At 42.9% G+C, this 16,371-nt stretch overlaps 1 protein-coding gene across 2 annotated transcripts in view; it reads left to right on the top strand.

Moving 5' to 3' along the window:
- Nucleotides 1-3,019: 3,019 nt before the first annotated feature.
- NFX1 (nuclear transcription factor, X-box binding 1) overlaps nucleotides 3,020-16,371 on the top strand; it is a 74,295-nt gene continuing 60,943 nt past the window's right edge. The window contains exons 1-2 of one of the 2 annotated variants that reach the window (XM_045469991.1): nucleotides 3,020-3,210; nucleotides 7,770-8,771. In XM_045469991.1, the coding sequence (XP_045325947.1) occupies nucleotides 3,186-3,210; nucleotides 7,770-8,771 (1,027 nt within the window). In that variant the 5' untranslated portion in view covers nucleotides 3,020-3,185. The remainder of the gene's footprint in view (nucleotides 3,211-7,769; nucleotides 8,772-16,371) is intronic. The other variant, XM_045469992.1, reaches the window with a different exon arrangement.

Genomic DNA, 16,371 nt, shown 5'->3' on the forward strand with positions numbered 1-16,371 from the left:
GCATCTAGTGAGCCACAGACACATCCTCTCTGAGAAGGTCCGCACCTCAGCTCTGAGGCGATCTTCAGTGGGCAGTCTATCTCAACCATAGAGGTAGTGGCTGTTCCTTATATTGCTAATCCTTTATTATTTTAGAGGTTTTTTTTTTTTTTTTTTTACTTCTTTACTAGTCAATTCCTTATTTCTCCAATCCTCTGTTATAGTTGATAAGTCTTTAAATAAATAAGACCTTCTCTGTTCAAATAACTGTGTGGTTTCTCTCTGAACTGGACCCAGACTGAAAAATCAGGTAATTAAAATTTTTTTTTGACATTTATTCATTTTTGAGAGACAGAGACAGAGCACAAGCAGGGGAGGGGCAGCGAGAGAGGGAGACACAGAATCTGAAGCAGGCTCCAGGCTCCGAGCTGTCAGCAGAGCCCGACGCAGGGCTCGAACTCACAAACCGCAAGATCACGACCTGAGCCAAAGTCAGACGCTTAACCGACTGAGCCACCAACATCAGGCAATTTCTAAAGGTGACAATATAGTTTGTTTGTTTGATGAACTGATGTGTCAAAATTAAGGATTTATGTTCAGTAAAGTACAAAATTAGTAGACAATGGAAGAGAAAACAACTGAAATGTCTAAAAATGATAAGGAATTGATATCTGCAATATATAAGAAACCATCAGCAAGAAAAATAAAGCAACCCCAATAGTAAAATGGGCAATGGGGGCACCTGGGTGGGTCAGTCAGTTAAGCATCCAACTTCAGCTCAGGTCATGATCTCAGGGTTCGTGAGTTCAAGCCCTGAAGCAGGCTAGCTGCTGCCAGCATGGAGCTTGCTTCGGTTCTTTTGTCTCCCTCTCTCTGTTCCTCCCCCACTTGCACTCTCTCTCTCTCAAAAATCAAAAGAAAGAAAGAAAGAAAGAAAAATGGCCAACGGATATAAATTTAAAAAGAAGAAACTAAAAAGATCATTAAGAAATGTTCAGATTCATTAGTAATCAAGTGCAAATTAAAACTACAATAAGGTATCACATCACACCCGTCGGTATGGAAAAAGTTTGGAAGCTGGACACTGGTTATATTTCAAATATACCTCAGATCTGTCCTCTTCTCTCCATCTCATTTGCTGTCACTCTAGTCCAAGGCCACCATCATCTTCTGCATTAGTGTAATACAAAAATGTAACTGATCTACCCACTTCTATGCTTTCTCCCCCCACAATTCACTGTTTCCTTGGGTGGAAGAGAAATCTAAGTGTAGCTCAGATACCACTTCTTTGCTTAGAACCCTTCAATAACTTCTTACTGCACTTGGAATAAAATCCTTTATCATGGCCTGCAGGTGATCTGAGTGATCTTCTTACCTAACTCTTCAATTTCATACTGTGCCACTCTTCTTGCTTACTATTCTCCAGCAGATACTTCAACATCTTGAACACTTCAAGGTCTTTCCTTCTTCATACCCTCTGCACATACTATTCCTTCTCTCTGAATCCTCATGTAGCTAGCTAGCTCCTTCTCATCTTTCTTTCTCCTCAAAGATCCTGGCCACCTTTTCTTTTTAAATTTTTTTTTCAACGTTTATTTATTTTTGGGACAGAGAGAGACAGAGCATGAACGGGGGAGGGGCAGAGAGAGAGGGAGACACAGAATCGGAAACAGGCTCCAGGCTCTGAGCCATCAGCCCAGAGCCTGACGCGGGGCTCGAACTCACGGACCGCGAGATCGTGACCTGGCTGAAGTCGGACGCTTAACCGACTGCGCCACCCAGGCGCCCCATGGCCACCTTTTCTGGAGCAGATCCCATTAAGTCTCTATCACTGTTACCCTGCCTATTTCTTTCACAATGCTAACATAATTTGAAATTATTCTACAAGTTATTAATTTATAAATTATTTAGTTTTTAATTTCCTCTACTAGATAATGCACTTCATGAGGGTGGGGACCATGTTCGTCTTTTTCACCATCTACCTCCAGCACTTAAAGCAATGCCTAAGACAGGACGTATTAAAATACATGAATGGGGCTCCTGGGTAGCTCAGTGGGTTTAGGGTCCCACTCTTGATTTCAGCTCAGGTCATGATTCCAGGGTCATGGGATCCAGCCCCGGGTCAGCTCCATGCTGGTAAGATCCTCTCTCTCCCTCTGTTTCTCTCCCCCACTAGCACACTCTCTCTCTAAAATAAAATTTAAAAATCGTTTCTTGTCTTTTGGCTAAGATCAAGAGTAAAAAAGCAAACAGAAAAACCCACATGTGAATTAATCTATTTCATGTTTTCTTTACAAATGCAGCTGCTTCACACTTAAATGTTATGTTCTAGTTAGTAATGCAACAACAAAACAAACTCCACACGCTCATTTAAAATTCTGTTACTTTCGGACCCCCTGAGTGTCTCAGTCCGTTGAGCATCCGAGCATCCAACTTAGGCTCAGGTCATGAGTTTTGAGCCCCGCAACTAGCTCTGTGCTGATAGCTCAGAGCCTGAAGCCTGCTTCAGATTCTGTCTGTCTGTCTCTCAAAAATAAACATTAAAAAAAATTTTTTTAATGCTGTTACTTTACAAATTATCAGCGCCTCCATACTTTCCCCTTTATGTTCAGTATCCATCTTATTTGTTTTGTTGTCATCTGCCGGTTCAAGTCCTTTACCATTTCTAACACATGGTTTTTATATCGCTTTTTGGCTTAGAAGTTATCTAACTTCTTTGTAAGAGTTCTCTGTATATTAGCCTTGTTATCGTTTGTTTTGCACGTTATTTTCCCCCACATTCCCTTGCGACTACTTAGCAGGGTTTTGTTTTTTAACTTCAAACCTGAACTACTCTAGGTAAGAAAGTGACGTCTGAGTTGACTCCAGCAGGCCACGTGAAGTTGGTTGGGTGCCAGGGCAACAGAGCATGGTAGCAAGAGAGCACCGCGAATCTCAAAAAGAAAAACAATGACTACGCAAATTCCTGCACGCTCCCACACCCGGCGCGAGCTTTACTACCTACAGCCAGGACTGTAGGCCGGCGCCTGGCGCTTGTGTCTGACGTCACAGACGTACCGCACAGTTCACTCAGGCAGCGCAACCTCCGTGGCTGTCCACCGCGCGCGTAGAGGCGACTAGTCTTGCGGCGCCGGAAGTCGAGGGCACGTGACCGGGTGACAGCCCTTTCTAGGTTGCAGGGCTCGCTTTAGGTGTTGCGGCACGGGATGGCGGAGGCGCCTCCTGTCTCAGGTACTGTCCCGGCCCGCGCGGGACTGGGCCCCTCTCAGGGAGCGGAAATTGGGTCAGTGACGAGTCCTAGGGGCCCGGCCATTCATATCGCGAGAGTGGCGCGTACTAGGGCTGGGGATAGTGGCTCGGAAGGGCCAAGCCACGCGCGTCGTGGGTATCGAGACCTCGCCCGTTCACCACTGGGCTGTGAAGTCCCCGCAGCTGGGTCTCCAGGGAGAGCGGGTTTGTCCCAGCGCCAAGCGAATCGATGTGGGCGTCCCGCCTTCAGCCCGGCCCTACTGGGGCAGAGGCCGCCCTGATCTCCAGAAGGCGGGCGGCGGCCCAGTCACCGCCAGTGACGATGGCGGGCTCTCCATGCGTAGCGGGTTGGCGCTTCCTGGGGCAGCGGAGCGGGCTCGACCCGGACATCAGTGGTTTCCAATCTCAGACTGCTACAGACTCGCAATGTGACTGAGTCTCCGTTTCCTCATCTATCAGTTGGGAGTGAATATGTTAATTCCTGTGAAGGCTCCCGCCCTGTACTGTACCTGTTCCGTAATTGTTAGCTCGCTTCTCCTGGAGTTAGCTCTGTGTGTAAAACACCCTCATTTGGCTGTAAATGTAACATCCATTTCCATTTCCTTCAAGGTGTACTTTAGGTCTTTGTTGTCCAAACTTTACATCGCGACTCAGTGCACACGTGTAAATACAAAAGCGAACCAAAAGTTTCAGAAAGTAATGTTTTTCCTTGCTGTTTGCAGTACGCTCTATTTTCTGTTTTATTTGAAAAAATACTTGTCACACCCACTACAATGGTTTGATTTCAGGACCCACTGTTAATGAAAAACAGGACAGCAATTTGCAGCATGTGGTTTGTAGTCTTAGTTCAAGACTCACTGATTTGAGTGAGTCATTGCCACTTAACCAATGTTGGGGCACTAGGAAGAATATATATGTATTTGTGTACTGGGTGGCAGGTAAAATGTACTTGTTACTGTGGGTCTCAGTAAAAAAAAAAAAAAAAAAAAAAAAAATGTGTTTTCGAAACCCTAGTCCTGATTTAGGTATTGAGTCATCTTGGGGGATAGGAACTTTTTTAGGCTGGTGTTTTGTCATTCTCCCACACGTTTTTTTCCCCCCAGATCCTCAACTGAATCCATTGATCTTCCCATCCTCAGGCTCACTTCTGGCCCATTTCTACACCTGTCAGTGTTTGAGGCCAGAATGGGTGGGATTTGTTGTGAGTTACAGTTTTGGCCTCCTGTATTGTGCCCCAGGTTACAACCTCCTCCCCATCTACTGTGGCAAAGTCCCCTAGTCCAAAGAACTATCCCATGTTCTTATTTTAGCATCATCTCTAGCCCACACCCCCATCTCCACTCAGCGTTTAGTTCTCTTGCCCACTTCTGTCCTCAAATAGCAGAGCAGTTCAGGGATATATTTCTGCCCATGGGCAGACTCTCCAATGTCTGCTTTGTTTCTGGACTTCATAATCTATTGGATTTCCCCTTACTCTTCTCCACTCATCTGCTGGACACTTAACTATTCTGCTGTGTTATCTTGAATGTAGGGTACCACTTGTATCCTCTTTACCAAGTAACTTCTAGCTACTTAAAATACTAAGAAAAAAAAGGGGGAGTGTCTCAGTTCTTTGTGTCTTGGGTGCAGTTTACTGATTCATGTGCCCTTTTCCCCTTCCTCCTGTCTCTTAAGGGTCTCTCTGAGGACATTACCTACTACCTCATGTCTAATGGAACACATACTGTATATGAATAGGTGCTGCCCTATCTAGACTCTGTAGTTGCATCAACTCCTTACAGCTTAACATGGAACACCTTCCTCCCATCCTTTACCAAGCTATTGCGCACAACTTTACTGGCTTCTTTTGCCCCTCTCCCACTTTGTTTCTTCAAGGAGAGGACTATACAACACCCATTTGGTCTAATCTTCCCATTCTTACCTTTATGTTTTCTCTTATGTTTGTGAAACATCTCCTTCGCCACCTTATGAATTTGTCTAATCCCCTTTTTGTTTTGTAAGGCCTTCCACCCCACCCCCAGAATTGCCTGTGTGAAAGCCATCAGGACAAATCCTGGATTGAGTGAAAGGTTACGCTATGACCTTTATGATCTCATTCAGTTCTTGAGTATGTGATTCTATGGTATCACTGCCCAAACTCTGACAGTGTAGTGTAAGAGTGTGGTCTCTAGGGCCATATAGCCAGGGGTGGAATCTTGAGTCTGCTTTGGAACACGTCTGTGGTCTTTGACAAGTAACTTTTTTAGTCTCAGTTTTCTCATCAGAAATGTAAGAATTAAATGAGTCAACAGATGCAAAGTGCTTAGAATAGTGCCTGGCGCATGTTAATTACCTAATAAATGTTAGGGTTTATTATTAAACCTGAAACCCACAGGCTCAGTACTGTACCCATTTGTGGTCACGTCTGTGTATTTTAGATATTCGGTAGCCCTAACAGAAACAATAAAGCACTATTTTAACCACTGTATATATGTCACTAACTTGCTTTATTCTTCATAGCAACTCTTGGATGTAGGGATTATTACTGTCTCCATTCCTTATAAAAAAAATTAGGATTAAGTTACTTGCATACAGACATAAGTGATGGGCAAGTACATAAACACATGTCTTCCAGGCTTTGTTGATTCATAGTACAGTTGACCCTTGAACTATGTGGGGGTTAGGGATGGCAACCCCCCTGCGCAGTGGAAAATCCACATATAACTTATGACTCCCCGGAAACTTAACTACTATCAGGCTACTGTTGACCAGAAACCTTACCAATGACATAAACATTTGATTAACACAGATTTTACATGATATATGTATTATATACTTACATACTCTTGCAATAAAGTAAAGAAAATGTTATGAAAAAAATGAGGAAGAGAAAATACATCTACAGTACTGTACTGTAAACAATTCATGTATAAATGGACTTCTGTAGTTCAAAACTGTGTTGTTCAAGGGTCAGCTGTATGATCTATATGCTACACATCATTCTGGCTTTTTAATTTTTTTTAATGTTTATTTTTGAGAGAGAGACAGAGTGTGAGCAGGGGAGGGGCAGAGAGAGAGGGAGACACAGAATATGAAGCAGGCTCCAGGCTCCGAGCAGTCAGCACAGAGCCCAATGCGGGGCTTGAACCCACAAACCGTGAGATCATGACTTGAGCTGATGTCGGATGCTCAACCAACTAAGCCACCCAGGCGCCCCTCATTCTGGCTTTTCTACTAACTAGTTCTGTATCTTTAGGCAAATCATTTAGTCTTTGGGCTTCAGGGACAAAGAAACATCTTGAGGGAAAAAAATGAGTGGGTTGACGAGGCATATGCTTAATTTTTGAGACTCAGATTCTGGACCATATCATAAAGGTTATGTATGGAAAACCTAAAATACATTCCTGGAGGGAACAGGTGGGAACTAATGTACGCACTGTGTTAAGTACTATCAATATGAAATTTTGATTAAATTTCACAATAACCCTTTGAAATAGTATTGTCATCTTTCGTCATGGGTGAGGAAATGAAGGCTGAAAGCAGTATCCCTAAGCTCATACCATCAGTTGGAGGACCAGACTTCAAACTGATTTTGTCTGACTCCAAAGCCTGTTTGCTTGATATTATACAATGCTATCTTAGAGTTTTGAAAAACCACATGGAACCTGCTGTTTGATTCTCACCCCTGAACTGTATGCTGACCTAAAATTTTTTATAAAACAAATGCAGGTATAAATCATGCCTATCGGGGTGCCTGACTGGCTCAGTTGGCTCAGCATGCAACTCTTGATCTTGGGGTTGTGAGTTCAAGCTCCACATAAAGCAGAGAACTTACATTAAAAATAATAATAATAGCAATAAAAATAATAATACTAGGGATGCCTGGGTGGCTCATTCAGTTAAGCATCTGACTTTTGATTTCAGTCATGATCTCAGTTGTAAGATCGAACCCCATATCTGTGGGATCTGCTTAAGATTCTCTCTCTCCCTCTGCCCCTCCCCTGCTTGTTCCTGCTCTCTCTCTCTCTTGCTCTTGCTCTTTCCCTCTCTCTCAAATAATAATAATAATAATAATGCCTGATCACTCAGATGAGCGGTTTTACTTAGCAGTTCTTTTTTTTTTTTTTTTTTTTTTAATGTTTACATATTTTTGAGAGAGAAAGAGAGCGTGAGCAGGGAAGGGGCAGAGAGAGAGGGAGACACAGAATCCAAAGCAGGCTCCAGGCTCCAAGCTGTCACCACAGAGCCCAACGTGGGGCTCAAACCCACGAACCGCGAGATCATGACCTGAGCCAAAGTCAGAGGCTTAACTGACTGAGCCACCCACGTGCCCCGTTTACTTAGCAATTCTTAGCAGTGGCTATTGGTGAAGCTACTGGACATGGAATGGTCAGTCTTCCACAAGCACTTTGAACCTGTCACATTCACAGGAAAAGTAGGCCTTAATAAGGGCCTGTTTTATATAGTCCTTAGGAAAATAACTTTTAGATATGGCCTAGGGACTTGTGGGTTTCATGGGTGACAATTTCTTTACTGGCGTGTCTTATTTTTTTATGTCCTAGGTACTTTTAAATTCAATACGGATGCTGCTGAGTTCATTCCTCAGGAGAGAAAAAATTCTGGTCTAAATTGTGGGAGTCAAAGGAGACTAGATTCTAATAGGATTGGTAGAAGAAATTACAGTTCACCACCTCCTTGTCACCTTTCCAGGCAAGTCTCTTATGATGACATCTCTGGTATTCATCAGCACAGTTATCTTTTGGGAAGCAAACCTAAGAGTCAACAAACTTCTTTCCAGTCCTCTACTTCTAACAAATTACTCAAGAGCCATGGCTTTCAGAATCAACCTTGGCAGAAATTGAGGAGTGAAAAGCAACATATCAAGGTCAAGAAAGTACAGAATCTCACTGACCAGTCCTCAGATGCAGCTAGCTTAGAAAATGTGGCCAGGCCAGAGAGTGGGACAAACCCCAGAGAGCACAGCCCTTCTGAGAGTGAGAAGGAAATTGTCAGTGCAGATCCCAGAGGAGCAAAACCCAAAAAAGCAGCCCAATTTATATACAGCTATGGTAGAGGACCAAAAGTCAAGGGAAAACTCAAATGTGAGTGGGGTAACAGAATGACTACAAAATCTGAGGATGCTGGACCTGAAAATACCAAACCTGTGGGGGTTATCCACTCTGACTCTTTGGACACATCCTTTAGGAAAGGAGTATTGGATGGGCATGGGGCCAGACGCAGTGAGCAAAGAAGATACCCACAGAAAAGGCCTCCCTGGGAAGTGGAGGGGGCTAGGCCACGACCGGGTAGGAATCCACTAAAACAAGAGGGCCAACGACATACAAATGCCGGACCCAGAAACAACATGGCACCCATTCCAAAGGATAATCTTAATGAAAGGCCAGCAAAACCTGCCTGTGATGATGGGAATTTGGCAGTTGTCAACAAGTCTTCCAGAAGGATTGACCCAGAGAAATGTGCTGTAAGGAGGCAGGATCCTCAAGTAGCATCTTTCCCCCGAGGCAAACAGAACCACGTGCTAAAGAATGTGGAAACGCACACAGGTAAATCTACCTAGATAGTGGAAATGTTTTGTCTTGTTTTGTTTTGATAGATAATAAATTCATGCAATTTAGGAGCTAGAAAATATTAAAAGGTATACAGTGAGGGATGCCTGGGTAGCTCAGTCAAAGTGTCTGACTCTTGATTTCGGCTCAGGTCATGATCTCAGTTTGTGAGTTTGAGCCTTGCGTTGGACTCCAAACTAACAGTGCAAAGCCTGTTTGGGATTCTCTCTCTGCCCCCATCTCTCTCTCTGCCCCCATCCCCCACGCTCTCAAAATAAACTTAAAAAAAAAAAAAAGATATGAAATGAAACATCTCTTTCTATCTTTGTTCATCATCTGCCTGCCTGGGTCTTACCACCACTTGCTCCCCTCCCCAGTAAGTAACCACTTACTTAGTTCTTCTATATTATAAGCAAATACAAATACGGAACTTTTTTTCTTTTTTTTTTTTAACATTTATTTATTTTTGAGACAGAGAGAGAGCATGAACAGGGGAGGGTCAGAGAAAGAGGGAGACACAGAGTCCGAAACAGGCTCCAGGCTCTGAGCTGTCAGCACAGAGCCCGACGCGGGGCTCGAACCCACGGACCGTGAGATCATGACCTGAGCCGAAGTGGAATGCTTAACCGACTGAGCCACCCAGGCGCCCCGGAACTTTTTTTAACAAAGAATTTTAGTAAGGGATTTTTAAAATGCAGATGTGGGTCTTATAGATGTTTGGTTACAAGATTTTTTTTTTTAATATAAAAGCACAGGTAAGGGATGGTAACATCTCCACTGCCTTTCCTTATTCCAGCCTGCATCGTCTCTTGTCTGCTCATCTGCAAAATGTCCTAACCATTCTTGCCATCTTCATTTTCTCTCTTTCAGTCCATCTCTTACACCAGCATCAGAGAATGATCTATCTAAAATACATATTGAACTGTGTCACTCCCCTGTTTATTTCTGTTCACTTGTTTTCACCACATGCAGATTCTGGCTTCTTCCTTACCCAGCCACCCCACCTTATGCTGCATCAGCCCCCCCACCGCATTGTATTCTCTGTACTCTATGTTGTTTCATCTTTCCCTGCTGTTGTATATATGGCTCTCTTCTTCTAGAATGTCTGCCATTTGATTCACTAATGAATCCTTACTCTTTTTAAATTGCTCTTTTAAAAAATATTTATTTTTTTGAGAGTGAGAGAGTGCACACATTAGGGAGGGGGGTGCAAAAGGAGGGGAAGAGAGACTCCCAAGCAGGCTTCATGCTCAGTGCAAAGCCTGACACAGTGCTTGATCCCATGACCCTGGGATCATGACCTGAGCTGAAATCAAGAGTCGGATGCTCAACTGACTAAGCCACCCAGCACTCCTCTTACTCATTTTTTAATAGCTAGTTTAGCCACATGTCCAGGAAACCTTTCTTACTTCCACAGATGGCATTAATCTTCAATAGCCCTACGATGTCTTTCCCTTAAACGTACACGTTTCCGTTATAGCAGTTAGCACTGGAAGCCATCATTGTTTATATGTCGATGCCCACCACTAATCTGTAAGCTTCCTGAAAGCAAAGATTGTTTTTTATATCCCTATTGCTTAACATAGCTCTTAGAACATAATAGGTATTCCACTCTGTTGGAAGGTTCTTCTTTATTTTGAACTAAAAACTTCTTTGCAGTAAATACTTTCTATCCCCCGGTTCAGATTCTGTCCTCTGAAACAACACAGCAACCAGTCTCTCTCACCAGTTTCCCACCTTCTCATTGCAAATCAGCTTTTTTTGCAGTATTTGAAGACACCTCTCATTTTGCCTTGAGTGTGTATATATTTCGTACAGGCTAAACAGTTTCGTTCTTGTAGCTGTCCTTGTGGACCTTTACCATCTGGTCTCCCTCCAGCTTAATGTACGTAGCCCAGCCCAACACATGAAGTCACCACCTACCCAGGACTGTTTTTACCCTGGCTTATAGTACTTCTAGTTCTCTTTTGCTCCCCTAGGCAGTCCTTCCTCTTGGGACCTCAACTTGTGTATGAACAAAGATGGCATTATACTAGAGTTGTCTTTGAATTCTTAAGGCTGGTTAATAGTTTCCTTTTGCTTCATAACAAATTATCACAAAAATGTAGTGGCTTGAGATAACACAAATTTATTATGTCACAGTTTCTTTGGGTCGGGAGTTTGTGTGTCTGTTAGCCTAGTTCTCTACTCAGAGCCTCACAGGTCTAAAATTTGGCCAGGGAGAAACCTCATCTGAGGCATGGGGTCTTTCATGCTCACTGGTTGTTGGTAGGATTTAGTTCTTTATGGGTGTAGGGTGAGGTCCCCTATTCTTGCTGACTATTGGCTGAGGGTCACTCTCAGCTCTTAGAGGTCACCTGCAATTCCCTACCACATTGCCCTCTACACAACATGGCACTTATCTTCTTCGAGGTCTATAGGAAAACATCTGCTAGAGATTCTTCAAATCTCTCTGACTTCTTTCTCTGATCCCTAGACTCTTTTTAAAGGGTTCACCTGATTATATCAGGCCCACTGAGACTCAAGGGGAGGAGATTATATAGGGCATGCACACCTGTATGCATGTGGGAATCTTAGAGGCCATCTTAGCATTTTGCCTAACAAATCTCTCTTGGCCTCACATCCCCACATATTCTTGAGAACACTTTATTCATATTTATAGAATAAATACTATGTACCAAGCACTGTTCTAGGTACTGGGAATACACTACTAGTGAGATTTACATTCTGGTAGGGAAGGCAGGCAGAGAGCACTTAAACCAGTATTTAGTATGTCAGGTTGTGGGTAAGTGCTAAAAAAGAAATATAAAGCAGTTTAAGAGGACAGAGTAAAGGGGGGGCGCTAGTTTAGATATGTTGGTCTGTTTGATGAGACAAGTACACCATGTGGCTTTCTGAAAAGTGTACCCAGCAGAGGAAGAAGCAAGTTTAGATTAGGGTGTGAACAACAGAGAAGCAGGCAGCAGAGGAGGTCAGAGAAATCACAGGGGCTGGATCATGTGAGGCCCTTGGATGTGGTTCTGATTAAGAAGATCAGAAGCAGCTGGAAGGTTTTGGGAAAAGGGATGACATGATCTTCCTAGCAGCTGTGTGGAGAATTGTCTGTAAGGAAGCAAGGGGATAAGTTAGGAGTTGTTGGAGCAATTGACGTAGTTGATGATGGAGACTTGGACTAGGGTGGTAGTGTTGGTAAAGGTAAGAGTGTTAGACTTTGGATGTATTTGGAAGATAAAACTGACAGGATTTGCAGATAGACTAGATGTTTGCTCCAAGAGAATGAGAGGAGTCAAAGATGAAGCCAACAGTTTTGTGTCTGAATCACATAAAAGAATAGAATTGCCAGGGCACCTGACTGGCTCATTCAGTGGAGTAAGTCACTCTTGATCTCTGGGTTGTAGGCTTTAGCCCCACCTTGGGTATAGAGATTACTTAAAAAATAAAATCTTTTTTTTTTAATTTTTTTTTTTTTTTTCAACGTTTATTTATTTTTGGGACAGAGAGAGACAGAGCATGAACGGGGGAGGGGCAGAGAGAGAGGGAGACACAGAATCGGAAACAGGCTCCAGGCTCTGAGCCATCAGCCCAGAGCCCGACGCGGGGCTCGAACTCACGGACCGCGAGATCGTGACCTGGCTGAAGTCGGACGCTTAACCGACTGCGCCACCCAGGCGCCCCAAAAAATAAAATCTTAAAAAAAAAAAAAACGAATAGAATTGCCATGTACTGGAGTGTGAGCCTGGGAGAGGAAAGGGTGTTGTTTGTTTTCAAAACTTTTTAGTTTGAGATAATTTTAGATTTATAGAAAAGTTGCAAAATAGTACAGAGAATACCCATATATCTTTCACAGCTTTGTCTAATGTTAATATCTTACATAACCAACTCTGGTCCTTTGTCAAAACTAGGAAATCAACACTGGTACACTAGTATAAACTAAACTGTAGACTTTATTTGGATTTCACCATTTTTTTCACTAACATCCTTATTTTGTTCCAGGATCCAGTCCAGGATACCACGTTGCATTTAGTCATCATGTCTCCTTAGTCTCCTTTTAGTCTTAGTCTTCTTGTTGGAAAAGTTTTCTTGGTCTTTCTTGTTGGAAAAGTTTGGATATGTTTTGTCCACTCCTCGTTCAGGAAAGATAGATAATTTGGTTAAGTAGGGAATTAAGAATTCGAGAAGAGATCTGGACTGGAGATGTAAACTTGGGAACTTTCAGCATGGAGTCCTCTAACAGACTAAAGGAGGTCACCTAAGATGTGAGTGTAGTTAGAGAAGAAAAGTTTGAGGATGGAGCCTTCCCGTAACTCAGTGTTTAAAGGTTGGAAGGTAAGGACCCAGCAAAGGAGACAGAGAATTAGTAGCAATTGAACTAGGAAGTGAACCATGTTTTAAATGCCAAACTAAAAATGAAATTCAAGGAAGGAGTGATCAGTTGTGCCAAATGCTACTGATGGGTCCAGAAAGATGACAACTGCATATTGACTGGTGGATTTGGCACTGAGAGTTATTGGTCTTGATAAGTTTTGGTGGAGTGGTGGATATAAAAACTTGATTGGAATGGAAAGAAAGGATTAAAGTCTCTATGGCTGCTTGCAAGTGGTCTTTGCTAACTTTCATTCTGTACTGAGAGAAACTAGCACTGCTTCTATTCTTCCAGGCTGTCTGTAGCCCTCATTCTGTGGTAGCAAGATCCCCTGTATCCTTAGTAAGTTTCTCCTCCGCTTCCTAATTAATCTGTGGCCTTCTGTAAGTTCACTACGTTTCCTTACGGCCTTTCAGTGCCTGCTGTTTTTCCTTATCCCACTTGCCTTAGTTTCTGGAAGATGAGAGGAGTGTGCTCCTCCCTCAGTGTCATTTGTGAACCATTATTTTTCTACCTTTGTATCAAAATCCCTGCTTCTTTGAACTTAATGCTATATCACCTTTTGGCTACATCACCTTCCTGTCTCTTTATTGTTGTCATGTATTAGCCTCCAAATCTCCCAGCCCCAGCCCTCATTTATTAATGCTTCCAGCCTATATCTTTCCTCTTGCCCAATGGTTCTCAAAGTGTTGTAGAGCAGCAGTCCTCAGCAACGCCAGGGAGCTTGTTAGAAAAGCATATTCCTGTGCCTCACCTCAGACTTAACCAAACAGAAGTTCTAGGAATAGGGCCCAGCAATCTTATTTTTTAACAAGCCTCCTGGTAACTCTGATTGGAGAACTACTGATTTACTATAAATCCTGCTGTTTGTCTGGGTGACTATAGTGATCATATGGATTATACTATCCTCATATTCTTTGATCTTCTCAACCACAGTGACCTTTGCCTTCATTATACTTCTACACCCGCTACTACTTTCTGACCATAACCTCCTGTCCTTCTGGTTCTCTCAGTCTCTTACACCCACTAACTGTATTGTCAGCCATCTATCCTTCTTTATTCCCTCTTCAGGCTGGGCCTTATTGTACTTTTGAAGTATTATCCTTCTGAGAAGCCATTTGGCAGAATCCCCACCCTGGATTGATGCTGCAGTCTACCTTTTCTGCTCCATCTGGATAACAGGATGCTGTTCCAGGAAATCATACAGTAGTACAGATTTGGTGCTGTGGAAGATTCTCTCACCTTCTCAGGGAAGTCTTCCTGATCATCCTGTTTAGATCTATAATATTCCCCCCACTACTAGCATTCCCCATCCCTTACTGGTTTATTTTTCTCCAAAGTACTTCCCACTGTTTGATGATGCTACTTCTTTTTCATTGTTTATCATATTCCCCTACTAGATAATAACTTCCTGAGAGCAGAAAAGTTTTGTCTGTTTTGTTCACTGTATATCCTTAGTGTTTAAACAATGCCTGGCACATAGTAGGTTCTCAGTAAATATTTTTGTTTAGTGATTTCTCCAACTTCAGTTGACTTTCCATACTGCCTATTTTCCGCTTATATGACCTTGGTCAGCTGTCCTTCCCATTTTCATCTAAGAGTACTCCCAAATCTTTTCCAGTCTTGTTCAGATCTTCCTGCCATTCATCTACCTCAGTCTCAGTGGACCTCCTTGCCTCCTATTTCACAGAGAAAGAGGAGATCATCAGGCATAATTTTCTCAACTTTTTGCTCCCTTTAGGCAAACTCAGAGAAATCTGCCTATTCTTTTCTTTCATTTTGAACTCTCCTTTATTTCCTTCCATCAACCTTTCACATCTGCTATTGCAAGTTCTCAGCCTAAAGCTCTTCTTAAGTCTGTCCTATGCTCTAAAAGAAAAACTCCCATCATGTGGCCTCCTGGTAGTGTTTCCTTTCCTTCCATTCCAGTCTAATCAAGAGTCACCACTCTGGGGCGCCTGGGTGGCTCAGTGGTTTAAGCGTCCGACTTCAGCTCAGGTCATGATCTCACGCTCCGTGAGTTGGAGCCCCGCGTCAGGCTCTGTGCTGACGGCGCAGAGCCTGGAGCCTGCTTTGGATTCTGTGTCTCCCCCTCTCTCTGCCCCTCCCCTGCTCATGCTCTGTCTCTCTCTGTCTCAGAAATAAATAAAAACATTTAAAAAATTAAAAAAAAAAAAAAAGAGTCACCAGCCCTGTTTCCTTTTCCCTGTTTTAATTCACTTCTCAGTCCTCTGCCATCATCACCACTGATTCAGAGAGCTACTGGTAGGGTCATTAATGCCTTCCTATTTGCCACAGCCAGCAGACAGATGTATTTCAGTCCTCATTATCCTGGGCTTCCGTTTGAGTTTGATGTGAAAGAGTCTTTGTTGAAGTGTTACTTTTTTGATACCACACACTTCTGGTCCGCCTTGTTCTTGGCTGTTCCTGCGCGTGTCCTTCAAGTTTCTCTTCCTCCACCTCTTTCTTAAATGTTGGCATTTCCTAGGACTTTGTCTCAGCCCTCTGTTCTTCTTACTTGATAATGTCTCATTGGGAGACGACAACTGCTCTCTCAACCACTGCCTTTGTGCTGTGCTGGCTTCTAAACTCTTACCTCCAGATCCTAAGCTCTGCCAAAAGCTTCAGACTCACATAAATAAACATGGTATCTGACATACGCTTCAGACTCAGCAAAACCACCTTGAACATGTTGACCATGCTTATATTGTATGAGAGTTTTAAAAACAGCTGCCTCACATTTAATGAGGTAACTTAATAAAGTTGCTTTAGTAGGTAACTCACCTTTAGTCTGAAGATCTTTTGCTATATTTTTTTTTTCTTTTCATTCACTCATACAAGTTTTTAATCAATTTTAAACTTTTGTTCTATTTTCCTTTTCTTTCTTTCTTTCTTTCTTTCTTTCTTTCTTTCTTTCTTTCTGTCTTTTGAGAGGGGTGAGTGGGGGAGAGGGGTGGAGGGAGGGGGAGAGAGAGAGAGAGAGAGAGACTATCTCAAGCAAGCTCCATGATCAGTGTGGAGCCAAGATGGGCTCAATCCCACGACCCTGGGATCGTGACCTGAGCCGAGATCAAGAGTTGGACTCTCAACCAACTGAGCCACCCAGGTGCCCCTCTCATTTGTTTTATCTGTTCCTTTTTATTTTTGCAGATATATTTTAAAGTAAATTCCAGATATTATTTTACCCCTATATATTTTCACTGTGCATCTGTTTTTTAAAATGCCATATATATA

This window comes from Leopardus geoffroyi, chromosome D4 (genome assembly GCF_018350155.1).
Source record: "Leopardus geoffroyi isolate Oge1 chromosome D4, O.geoffroyi_Oge1_pat1.0, whole genome shotgun sequence".
NCBI lineage: Eukaryota > Metazoa > Chordata > Mammalia > Carnivora > Felidae > Leopardus > Leopardus geoffroyi.